The sequence below is a fragment of the Lolium rigidum genome, chromosome 4 (assembly GCF_022539505.1).
Source record: "Lolium rigidum isolate FL_2022 chromosome 4, APGP_CSIRO_Lrig_0.1, whole genome shotgun sequence".
Lineage (NCBI taxonomy): Eukaryota > Viridiplantae > Streptophyta > Magnoliopsida > Poales > Poaceae > Lolium > Lolium rigidum.
In genome coordinates, this window is record NC_061511.1 from 232,325,163 (window position 1) to 232,338,134 (window position 12,972).

The following is a 12,972-nucleotide window of genomic DNA, read 5'->3' on the forward strand; positions in this document are numbered from 1 at the left end:
ACGGGGAAAGGGAGGTAGCTCCAAGATAAGGATGACAATGGGTAGGGTATGGGAAGGGTAGAGCAATACAATACCCATACCCGTATAGTCAATGGGTACAAATTTTTATCCATACCCGTACCTACAGGTATAAAACCTTACCCATACCCGACGGGTACCCGTACCCAATGGGTAGGTCAAATAGAACACAAATTATTCATAATTTATATTTATCGATAGCAAATTTGATATAAAAAATGAATCAACTCAACTCAATAATAGGTAGTTGAGTACATAACAAATGTAGAAATCACAATCTCATATTCTAACTCACAAGTCAACACGAGTAAACATGTCACATGACAAATTGACAATATACGGCTAGGGTATGGGTATACCCATGGGTACGAGGCTACACCCGTGCCCTACACATGACTTAACGGGTAGGGTAATGGTAATACCCATGGGGGTAAAAGTGTATCCATACCCTGCCCATGCGGGTACGGCACCTGCGGGTACCCGTACCCATGGATAAAATTGTCATCCTTACTCAGGGAGATCATGTTGGTGGCGAGGAAAATTGTGTTGGATGCTGAATCACAATCATCCAGTGGTGTCCAGATCGCCGCTAGTTGAATCATAACAAGGTAACCTGTGCACGGTGCTGCGACGCAGCCAAGGCATCGACCGAGCATTCTAAACGTGGCTGGTTCTGCCAAGCGTTGCCACAATCCGTCCTATGAGCGCCAACAAAAGGATCGCTATGCGGTAGAGAATGTAGATCCACCCATCAAGTGGCAGACCTAGAACGAAAATGACCCGTTGTCCACATATATACGCACATATTTACATATATATATAAAAATGGTGTACAATGTTAGAGCATAGTTCGGACCACGGGGGGCATTGCCCCCTCCCCCCTCCAAGGTAAAAACTATTTGAATGATTGATCATATAGATCTAGCGAACTGATAGTAAAAAAAGATGGTTTATTGTCTCTTCATGATAACAAAAAACACTTGCCTTATTTCTCTATCAATTATGCTTTCCAATGTTATTCTTAGTGAGACTGACCCTCCTACGAAAACCACCGGTGCATATAGATGTAGTTTGATACAGAAGGTGATGACTGGTACAACTCACTTCGTAGTAGATGCTTGGACTAATAGGACTGTGATTGCAAATTTATTTCAAATCTCTCACTAGCATCTGTAAATTTTTTTTTTCGAGAATTCTCTTCATTGCATAGAAGAGTACAATCCTCCGACGGGGGAGGGGCCATGAATAAAACTACAGGAATTAGTGCACATCCTAGGTGATTGGGATGATTTCTATAAGTCCAGCTGTACAAGAAAGGAATAGTGAAGGGCAAGGAGCTGAAGAAGAAGATGATGGTGGTGATGGAGACGGGGAAAGGGAGGTAGCTCCAAGATAAGGATGACAATGGGTAGGGTATGGGCAGGGTAGAGCAATACAATACCCATACCCGTATAGTCAATGGGTACAAATTTTTACCCATACCCGTACCTACAGGTATAAAACCTTACCCTTACCCGACGGGTACCCGTACCCAATGGGTAGGTCAAATAGAGCACAAATTATTCATAATTTATATTTATCGATAGCAAATTTGATATAAAAAATGAATCAACTCAACTCAATAATAGGTAGTTGAGTACATAACAAATGTAGAAATCACAATCTCATATTCTAACTCACAAGTCAACACGAGTAAACATGTCACATGACAAATTGACAATATACGGCTAGGGTATGGGTATACCCATGGGTACGAGGCTACATCCGTGCCCTACACATGACTTAACGGGTAGGGTATGGGTAATACCCATGGGGGTAAAAGTGTATCCATACCCTGCCCATGCGGGTACGGCACCTGCGGGTACCCGTACCCATGGATAAAATTGTCATCCTTACTCAGGGAGATCATGTTGGTGGCGAGGAAAATTGTGTTGGATGCTGAATCACAATCATCCAAGTGGTGTCCGGATCGCCGCTAGTTGAATCATAACAAGGTAACCTGTGCACGGTGCTGCGATGCAGCCAAGGCATCGACCGAGCATTCTAAACGTGGCTGGTTCTGCCAAGCGTTGCCACAATCCATCCTATGAGCGCCAACAAATGGATCGCTATGCGGTAGAGAATGTAGATCCACCCATCAAGTGGCAGACCTAGAACGAAAATGACCCGTTGTCCACATATATACGCACATATTTACATATATATATAAAAATGGTGTACAATGTTAGAGCATAGTTCGGACCACGGGGGCATTGCCCCCCCCCTCCAAGGTAAAAACTATTTGAATGATTGATCATATAGATCTAGCGAACTGATAGTAAAAAAAGATGGTTTATTGTCTCTTCATGATAACAAAAAACACTTGCCTTATTTCTCTATCAATTATGCTTTCCAATGTTATTCTTAGTGAGACTGACCCTCCTACGAAAACCACCGGTGCATATAGATGTAGTTTGATACAGGAGGTGATGACTGGTACAACTCACTTCAGAGTAGATGCTGGACTAATATGACTGTGATTGCAAATTTATTTCAAATCTCTCACGGCACTGTAATTGTTTTTTTTCGAGAATTCTCTTCGTTGCATAGAAGAGTACAATCCTCCGACGGGGGAGGGGCCATGAATAAAACTACAGGAATTAGTGCACATCCTAGGTGATTGGGATGATTTCTCTAAGTCCAGCAGTACGAGAAAGGAATAGTGAAGGGCAAGGAGCTGAAGAAGAAGTTGATGGTGGTGATGGAGACGGGGAAAGGGAGGTAGCTCCAAGATAAGGATGACAATGGGTAGGGTATGGGCAGGGTAGAGCAATACAATACCCATACCCGTATAGCCAATGGGTACAAATTTTTACCCATACCCGTACCTACAGGTATAAAACCTTACCCATACCCGACGGGTACCCGTACCCAATGGGTAGGTCAAATAGAGCACAAATTATTCATAATTTATATTTATCGATAGCAAATTTGATATAAAAAATGAATCAACTCAACTCAATAATAGTTAGTTGAGTACATAACAAATGTAGAAATCACAATCTCATATTCTAACTCACAAGTCAACACGAGTAAACATGTCACATGACAAATTGACAATATACGGCTAGGGTATGGCTATACCCATGGATACAAGGCTACACCCGTGCCCTACACATGACTTAACGGGTAGGGTATGGGTAATACCCATGGGGGTAAAAGTGTATCCATACCCTGCCCATGCAGGTACGGCACCTGCGGGTACCCGTACCCATGGATAAAATTGTCATCCTTACTCAGGGAGATCATGTTGGTGGAGAGGAAAATTGTGTTGGATGCTGAATCACAATCATCCAGTGGTGTCCAGACGCCGCTAGTTGAATCATAACAAGGTAACCTGTGCACGGTGCTGCGATGCAGCCAAGGCATCAACCGAGCATTCTAAACGTGGCTGGTTCTGCCAAGCGTTGCCACGATCCATCCTATGAGCGCCAACAAAAGGGTCGCTATGCGGTAGAGAATGTAGATCCACCCATCAAGTGGCAGACCTAGAACGAAAATGACTCGTTGTCCACATATATAAGCACATATTTACATATATATAAAAAAAAATGGTGTACAATGTTAGAGCATAGTTCGGACCACGGGGGCCATTGCCCCCTCCCCCTCCAAGGTAAAAACTATTTGAATGATTGATCATATAGATCTAGCGAACTGATAGTAAAAAAAAGATGGTTTATTGTCTCTTCATGAAAACAAAAAACACTTGCCTTATTTCTCTGTCAATTATGCTTTCCAATGTTATTCTTAGTGAGACTGACCCTCCTACGAAAACCACCGGTGCATATAGATGTAGTTTGATACAGAAGGTGATGACTGGTACAACTCACTTCAGAGTAGATGCTGGACTAATAGGACTGTGATTGCAAATTTATTTCAAATCTCTCACGGCACTGTAATTGTTTTTTTAGAGAATTCTCTTCATTGCATAGAAGAGTACAATCCTCCGACGGGGGAGGGGCCATGAATAAAACTACAGGAATTAGTGCACATCCTAGGTGATTGGGATGATTTCTCTAAGTCCAGCAGCTCCGGCTTTCGCCCAGAGCGCCACCTTAATCCACGATCCTAATTCTATCGAGAGCACTCAGACCGAAGGCTGTAGCTGTAAGTTTCTCTGTAGAAGGCCTTTCATTCTTTCACTGCAATTGCAACATGAGCCCTCCCCTTTCTTTTAGATTATTAACCACAAAACTGTAGCTGTAAGTTTGTACGCGAGAAGAGATATGCGGACAGAGAAGATCAAATTTGGTGCACACACAATCACTTCCAGTCTTGCACAGCACAGCTAAAGGCCCAGAATGTAACTGACCAACTTGCCGATGTTGATGCTTGAAGATCCATCGAGGGCCATGGATTCGGCTGCTCTGTCCTTGAGCTCGCGAGCTCGCCTCCTCATCTCCTCTCCGTCCTCGCTCTGCATCAGCCTCCTGATGGCCGACTCGACCTTGCCCCTCTCCAGCTCGCCTTCCAGCGAGAGCCCGGCCCGCCAGACGTGCTCGACGTGCCTCGCGTTGCCCATCTGGTCCCCGAAGCTGGGTCGGCACAGCATCGGCACGCCGGCGCACACGCTCTCCAGCGTCGAGTTCCACCCGCAGTGCGTCCAGAACCCGCCCACGGCGGCGTGCGCCAGGACCTCCTCCTGCGGCGCCCAGCTCACGACCATGCCCCGCCCGACCGTCGCGGCGTCGAAGCCGTCGGGGAGGGCGGCCCGCGTGTCTCCGCGCACCAGGTCCGGACGGAGCACCCACAGGAACGGCTGCCCGCTGCCGGCGATGCCCCACGCCGTCTCCACGAAGTCGGCGCTGCCCACGCTGGCCAGGCTGCCGAAGCTGACGTACAGCACGGACGCCGGAGCCCGCGAGTTCAGCCACTCCAGGCAGCCGTGGTCCTGCCGAAGCAGGCTGCTGGACGCGGCGCTCGCTGCCGGAGATGCCTTGTGGAGCGGGCCGATGTCGAACACTGGTGGAGCGAGGTCCCGCCGGACCGCCGCTAGGTCGGCAGCCTCGAGGGCGTCGAAGGTGTTGATTATCAGCCCCGACGAGGTCCTCATCGCCTCCACGGCGCGGGACAGCAGCTCGCTCGCTATGTCGTGCTCGTGCCCACTTCTTGTGGCGCCCATCAGGTCCCTGACGCGGTACGGCGGCATCTCCTTGACCGGCGCGTCCAGCTGAGACTCTACGACGCACAGATCACGGCGAAGCAGCTAGTCAAGCTCATGCCATACTGCCATGGCACGAGGTACGAAGCAAGCAAGAAACAGTGGATTGGCGATCCGAGTATGCCGGGACGCACCTTGAGGAGGGAGGTAGCCCTTCTCGCAGAGCATCGGGTGCGCCGCGAAGCAGAGGAAGGAGGCGGCGCTGCCGGTGCGCAGCGCCAGCGTCGGCACGCCCTGCTGCCGTGCGACATCCATCAGCGTCAGCAGGTGCGAATCGGCAACCAGGCACGCGACGTCGTCCCTGGCCCCCGGCGCCTCCAGCAGGGCCGCGAGGCGTTCCCGGAACGGCTCCTCGCAGGAGCGGTTCAAGGCGAGTACGTGCTCAATGACCTTCACCACGTCCTGCTTTGCCGCCGGCATGCCGTCCGGAACGGCCACGAAGTCGTACTCAGGGTGGCTGGACGGGTTGGGCGCGTTGGAGTCGGTGTGGAAGACGGTGACTGCGAAGCCGCGCGCGTGGAGGAGGCCGGCAAGATGGAACATGGGGCTCATGTGGCCTTGGTACGGAAGCGGGAAGACTAGGACACGACGGCGCCGATCCCCACCGGCGGTGTTTTCTTCCGGAGCCATGGAATCGATTATCGATGCCTCTCGTCCTTCGTGACGTCGCTGTGGTTGTTGTAATGCGACATCTGCTCTAGACGTAGATGATCTCCGGTGATAAGTCAAGCTGTCGAGATGTCACTTCTGACTTCTCTATCGCTTTCTTTCGCTGTACATGCAGACAGCGCCGAGCAGAGCCGTAGTGCCGTTCTCAACTCCGTTACCCCTTCTACAATGCATTTTGTTTCTTAGCATTGATAGTGTTACACAATGCACCAAACTTTGTCTGTATTAACCAAATATACAAGAAATAATATTAACATCTACAACATACCAGAAATAATAGTATTAACATCTACAACATTAACTCAATGTTATTAGAACCATCACGAAATATGTTTTTATATTTTATACATTTGGTATTATGAGTTAATATTTTTTTACATATAGTTAGTCAAACTATAACCAAAAGTAATATGCATCCTAGATTGAGAAGGAGGGAGTAAAAACAACCATGGCAATGCTAAGCAAGTTTGCCTCATGCATTCATGTGAGTGACTATGATAACACACTGCCGCGGAAACGCCTATTGCCAGCGCACAAATTTGGGCTATCCCGACGAACGGGCGCTCGCCGATGGGAACATGCCGGTGGTATCGGGTTACCGCCGGCGCACGGTCTTGTTATCTAGTGGTATATGCATTACCGCGGGTGCAGCGAGCCATATGCGCTGGCGATAAGGCAATACCACCGACGCCCCTACCTCATGTGTCGGTGATAGGACCTGGCACCAGTGGAGTTCGGGCATGCGTCGGCATTAGGAGACTAGGCACGCCGGCGATATGTGATACGTCGCAAACGTATCTATAATTTTTTATGCTCCATGCCTGTTTTACACCAATTTCTATGTGTTTTGTTTACACTTCGTGGCGTTTTTATGCATTTTCTGGAACTAACCTATTAACAAGATGCCACAGTTCCATTTCTTGTTTTCTGCTGTTTTTTGTATTTCAGAAAAGTTGTACAGGAAATATTCTTGGAATTGGACGAAATAAAATCCGAAGTTCCTAATTTATTGTCACGAAGGCGGAGTCCAAAGGGGACACGGAAAAGAGCCAGGAGGTGGCCACACCACCCCTAGGTGCCACCCAGCCCCTGGTCGCGCCTAGGTATGGTGTGGGCCCCTCGGGCGCCCACCGACCTCACCCTTTCGCCTACAAAATTCACATCCTCGGGAAAACCTAAACACCCGAGCCTCCACGAAAAGTTCCGTAGCCGCCGCCATCATCGACCCTAGTTCGGGAGGGTTCTGAAGCTCTTCCCGGCACCCTGCCGGAGAGGGAGATCATCACCGGAGGCCTCTTCATCACCATGCCCGCCTCCGAAGTGATGTGTGAGTAGTTCATCTCTACACTACGGATCCATAGCAGTAGCTAGATGGTTGTCTTCTCCTCATTATGCTTCATGTTTAGATCTTGTGAGTTGCCTATCATGATCAAGATCATCTTTATGTAATGCTACATGTTGTGTTTGCTGGGATCCGATGAATATTAAATACTATGGTTTAGTTGATTATAGACCTATATGTTATTTGTGATCTTGCATGCTCTCCGTTGCTAGTAGATGCTCTGGCAAGTATGTGCTTGTGACTCCAAGAGGGAGTATTTATGCTCGATAGTTGGTTCATGCCTCTAGCAATCTGGGAGAGTGACAGTAACTCCTAAGGATGTAGATGTGTTGTTGCTACTAGGGAGAAAACAACAATGCTTTATCCAAGGATAATTCTATTGCTTACTTTACACACTTTAGTTAATGCAATAATCTATTGCTTGCAACTTACTACCCAAAGTTGTTCGGATGATATTTTGAGGGTGGATTATTAGTCATAGATGCAGTTGGATTACGGACTATGAATCTTGTTGTAATGCCCAAATGAATCTCATAGTAATCATCTTGTCATGTATGGTCTTTATTTTGTCAATTGCCCAGCTGTAATTTATTTACCCAGCATGTTATTTATCTTTATGGAGAGACACCTCTAGTGAATGGTGGACCCCGGTCCTTTCTTTTACACTGATAAAACCATCTGCAAATACCTCCTCTGTTTCCTTACTGCAAGCACTGTTCTCTTTATTTCACTGCAAACAAACATCTCTTTCCACACTATACGTCTAATCCTTTGTTTTCAGGAAAACCATTGAGATTGACAACCTCACTGTAAGTTGGGGCAAAATAGTTTGATTGTGTTGTGTGCAGGTTCCACGTTGTTGCTGACACTGGTAGTGCGCCCTGCGAAAGTCAGCCAGCAACACCTTCAGAAGTGATTTCTTTCTCCTACTAGTCAATAAATCTTGGTTTCTTACTGAGGGAAAACTTGCTGATGTGCTCATCATACCTTCCTCTTGGGGGTTCCCAACTACATACTCTGCACAACATCAATATGTTTTCAATGTTTTCCTTGCTTTTTAGAAGTGACAAATTTATCAAGTCTCGACCTAGTCGCTAGTGTCATAACACGCATATATATAGAGCACATGGAGCATCATCACGGACACGCTAGTCTTCATCTAGTTCCTCCTCATCTCTCTCCTCTCTTCCGCTAGATAGTGTGCATATCTAGCTTCTACATCTGCCCTGTTGTTGTACCCTTTGTAGTTGTTGCCGCTGAAATGGTGCACATGTCTCCAACAATGTTCCCAATAGTCGTAGACTCCGGGAACCCTACCCTTATACGCGACATACGATGACATCTTTACACAAGACCAATGAAGCCTCAGTAGAAAATTCATAGATAATATACGTGCAACATATAAGTATGCAACGAAAATGAAAGAGATAATCATGCATGCATATTATTCCGTGACAAAGGCGGCCTCATATAAAGACACACACAAAGCAAAGGGAGAACCACAAGACCAAATCAAATGCGCAAATATGCATGGACAAATGAAATGATCTTATGCTCATCCTTTTTCATTATATGGTGTCAAGTGTAATCATCGGCCAATGCAATTAATTAAAAAGTGCCAACTAAAGTGCGCATAAAGTAATATTAAGTCAATAACATTTCTCATACCTTCATTGGGCACACAGACCCCAGGGATGGCGTAAGTGAGCCAAGTAGGATGCACACGAGATTTGTAGTTAGGCGTGTCACACCATGCTCACTGACGCTATCCCAAGATCACATGTAGTAGTGACAAAACATTTTAATCATCAACCAATGCAATTAAGAAGAAGTGCCAGCTCAAATGCGTGCCAAAGTAAGATCAAGTCAATAACATGTCTCATACATTCATTGGACACACACATCCCAGAGGTGGGGTCAGTGAGCCAAGTAGGATGCACAAGAGATTTGTATTTGTGCATATCACACGAGGCTCGTTGACGCCATCTCGGGATCACGTGTAGTAGGACCAAACATTTAAATCATCGTCCAATGCAATTAAGAATAAGTGTCAACTCAAATGTGCGCCAAACTAAGATCTAGTCAATAACATTCCTCATTCTTTCATTGCACACACACACATCCCATAGATGGGGTCAGCGAGCCAAGTAGGATGCACAAGAGATTTATATTTGTGCATATCACACCAGGCTCGCTGATGCTATCCCGGAATCACGTGTAGTAGTGATGACCAAACATTCTAATCATCAGCTAACGCAATTAAGTAAGAAAGTTCCAACTCAAATGCACGCAAGTAAGATCAATTCAATAACACACCTCATACTTTCATTGAACATACACACACCCCAGGGATGGCGCAAGTGAGCCAAATAGGATGCACAAGATATTTGTAGTTGTGTGTATCACACCAGGCTCACCCACGCCATCAAAAACCATGTGTAGTAGTGACCAAATATTTTAATCATCGGCAAATGCAATTAAGAAGAAGTGCCAACTGAAATGCGTGCCAAGTAAGAGCAAGTAAATAACATGCCTCATACTTTCATTGGTCACACACCCCAAGATGGTGTGAGTGAGCCAAGTAGGATGTGCAAAAAATTGTATTTGCGCGTACCACACCAGGCTCACCACGCCATCCGGGGATCACGTGTAGTAATGACCAAGCATTTTAATCATCGGCACATGCAAATAGAAAAGCTAAAAATCTAGAAGTTTAGAAATAACATTTGCAAAAACTAAAAGAGTTCATATGTACGTTGATACAAACTGAAAGCGGCAGTCATTTCGGAATAACAATTACAAGACACAAGTTCATCGATGCATCGTTCAATCTAAAAGGACAACCGTTTCAGAGGATATTTTGTTTCGGCACATCCTTCTGGATTATCGTGCAAATTATTTGCTAGATGCGAATCCACTCTTCTCTAATAGTGGCTCGGAAGCAGTTCCCCATGTCTTTGCACTTGTCTTGGAGATAATCTGGCAACAATAGGTTATGTTCATCATTTACGAACTCCCACATGTGATGAAGTGCTTACCACCCCTCCATCTCATTGTCAGTCGATGACTGCTTTTGGCAGGGGAAGTCGACTTTGTGGGTTAAGGATAGGAATCCTCGCCTTTTTCTCTCTACTTTGAGGCCGCATGTCTTGCTAGCGAATCTTGTGAGAGCATCATTGAGAATACTCTTAACGTTGTTGTAGTCTTTCGGCTTTGCACTACCCGAGTCGAGATAGAATGCATGCGACTGTTGCGGCTACATGACAATGAGGGTGCAATACTTGTCTCTGCGCAAGACAATGCGAATAGACAATCATCCTCGAATTAACCTTCGCACGTGCAAAATAATGAAGGAAATCCAGAATAGAATGTAATGGCGGCTAGCAAAAGCCTACTTACTCGGTAAAGTAAGGCATGAGAGTGACTTCCTTCTGATTGTTGGCCACCAAGAAATTCTCGATTTGTTTCTTGACAATCACCCCGTCCCCGTAGTTTCCCATGACGCTCTCAAGCATGTATAAGGGGTCCATTATCGTGATGCTTGGGGTATCCTCCCTAATGATCTGTGAAGCCATGCTGAGTGTAATGAGCCGGACCACGGTACAGTGGAGACTCTTCAAGTTGAAGATGTTGAAGATGTCATCAAACCGGAGTGGATTCCTTTTTCAAAGCCCATGCCAATTGGTACTGATACGTCCCAAACGTATCTATAATTTCTTATGTTCCATGCTACTTTTATGATGATACTCACATGTTTTATACACATTATATGTCATTATTATGCATTTTCCGGCACTAACCTATTGACGAGATGCCGAAGAGTCAGTTGCTCTTTTCTGCTGTTTTTGGTTTCAGAAATCCTAGTAAGGAAATATTCTCGGAATTGGACGAAATCAACGCCCAGGGTCATATTTTTGCACGAAGCTTCCAGAAGACCGGAGGGGACACGAAGTGGGGCCACGAGGCGCCGCCACAACAGGGCGGCGCGGCCAGCAAGGGGCCCGCGCGGCCCTGTTGTGTGGGGGCCCCGTGGAGCCTCTCGACCTGCCCTTCCGCCTACTTAAAGCCTCCGTCGCGAAACCCCCAGTACTGAGAGCCACGATACGGAAAACCTTACAGAGACGCCGCCGCCGCCAATCCCATCTTGGGGGATTCAGGAGATCGCCTCCGGCACCTCGCCGGAGAGGGGAATCATCTCCCGGAGGTCTCTTCATCGCCATGATCGCCTCCGGATCGATGTGTGAGTAGTTCACCCCTGGACTATGGGTCCATAGCAGTAGCTAGATGATCGTCTTCTCCTCATTGTGCTATCATGTTAGATCTTGTGAGCTGCCTATCATGATCAAGATCATCTATTTGTAATCCTTCATGTTGTGTTTTTTGGGATCCGATGGATATTAAATACTATGTCAAGTTGATTATCAATCTATCATATATGTTATTTATGTTCTTGCATGCTCTCCGTTGCTAGTAGAGGCTCTGGCCAAGTTGATACTTGTGACTCCAAGAGGGAGTATTTATGCTCGATAGTGGGTTCATGCCTCCATTAAATCCGGGACGAGTGACGAAAGTTCTAAGGTTGTGGATGTGTTGTTGCCACTAGGGATAAAACATCGATGCTTTGTCTAAGGATATTTGTGTTGATTACATTACGCACCATACTTAATGCAATTGTCTGTTGTTTACAACTTAATACTCGGAAGGGGTTCGGATGATAACCTCGAAGGTGGACTTTTAGGCATAGATGCATGCTCGGATAGCGGTCTATGTACTTTGTCGTAATGCCACTGATTAAATCTCATAGGACTCATCATGATATAGGTATGTGCATTGTTATGCCTTCTGTATTTGTCAATTGCCCAACTGTAATTTGTTCACCCAACATCTCGCTATCTTATGGGAGAGACACCGCTAGTGAATTGTGGACCCCGGTCCTATTCTTTACATCTGAAATACAAACAGCTGCAATTGTTCTTTACTGTTCTTCGCAAACAATCATCATCATCCACACTATACATCTAATCCTTTGTTTACAGCAAGCCGGTGAGATTGACAACCTCGCTGTTACGTTGGGGCAAAGTTCTGTGATTGTGTTGTGCGGGTTCCACGTTGGCGCCGGAATCCCTGGTGTTGCGCCGCACTATACTCCTCCGCCATCAACCTTCAACGTGCTTCTTGGCTCCTACTGGTTCGATAAACCTTGGTTTCTTACTGAGGGAAACTTGCTTGTTGTACGCATCACACCTTCCACTTGGGGTTCCCAATGGACGTGTGCTTTACGCGTCATCAAGCTAAATTTCACGCGCCGTTGCCGGGAGATCAAGACACGCCTGCAAGGGAGTCTCCACTTCCAATCTCTTTACTTTGTTTTTGTCTTGCTTTATTTTATTTACTACTTTGTTTGCTGCACTTATATCAAAACACAAAAAAAATAGTTGCTAGTTTTACTTTATTTACTGTCTTGTTCTCTATATCAAAAACACACAAAAATTAGTTACTTGCATTTACTTTATTTAGTTTGCTTTATTCACTACTGCTAAAATGGGTACTGTTGAGAATACTAAGTTGTGTGACTTCACTAGCACAAATAATAATGATTTCCTATGCACGCCTATTGCTCCACCTGCTACTACAGCAGAATTCTTTGAAATTAAACTCGCTTTACTCGAATCTTGTTATGAGAGAGCAATTTTACGGTGTTAGTTCTGATGATGCTGCTGCCCATCTTAATAATTTTGTTGAA

The 12,972-nt window shown here is 45.9% G+C and overlaps 1 protein-coding gene across 1 annotated transcript; it reads right to left on the reverse strand.

The window, feature by feature from the left end:
- Positions 1-4,227: 4,227 nt before the first annotated feature.
- LOC124650368 (DIMBOA UDP-glucosyltransferase BX8-like) lies at positions 4,228-5,842 on the reverse strand. Its single transcript, XM_047189901.1, has 2 exons — positions 5,353-5,842; positions 4,228-5,235 (listed from the first exon to the last, which is right to left on the reverse strand). Exons 1-2 carry the CDS (start codon positions 5,768-5,770, stop codon positions 4,346-4,348), a joined length of 1,308 nt encoding a protein of 435 aa, XP_047045857.1. The 5' UTR covers positions 5,771-5,842; the 3' UTR covers positions 4,228-4,345.
- Positions 5,843-12,972: the final 7,130 nt, after the last annotated feature.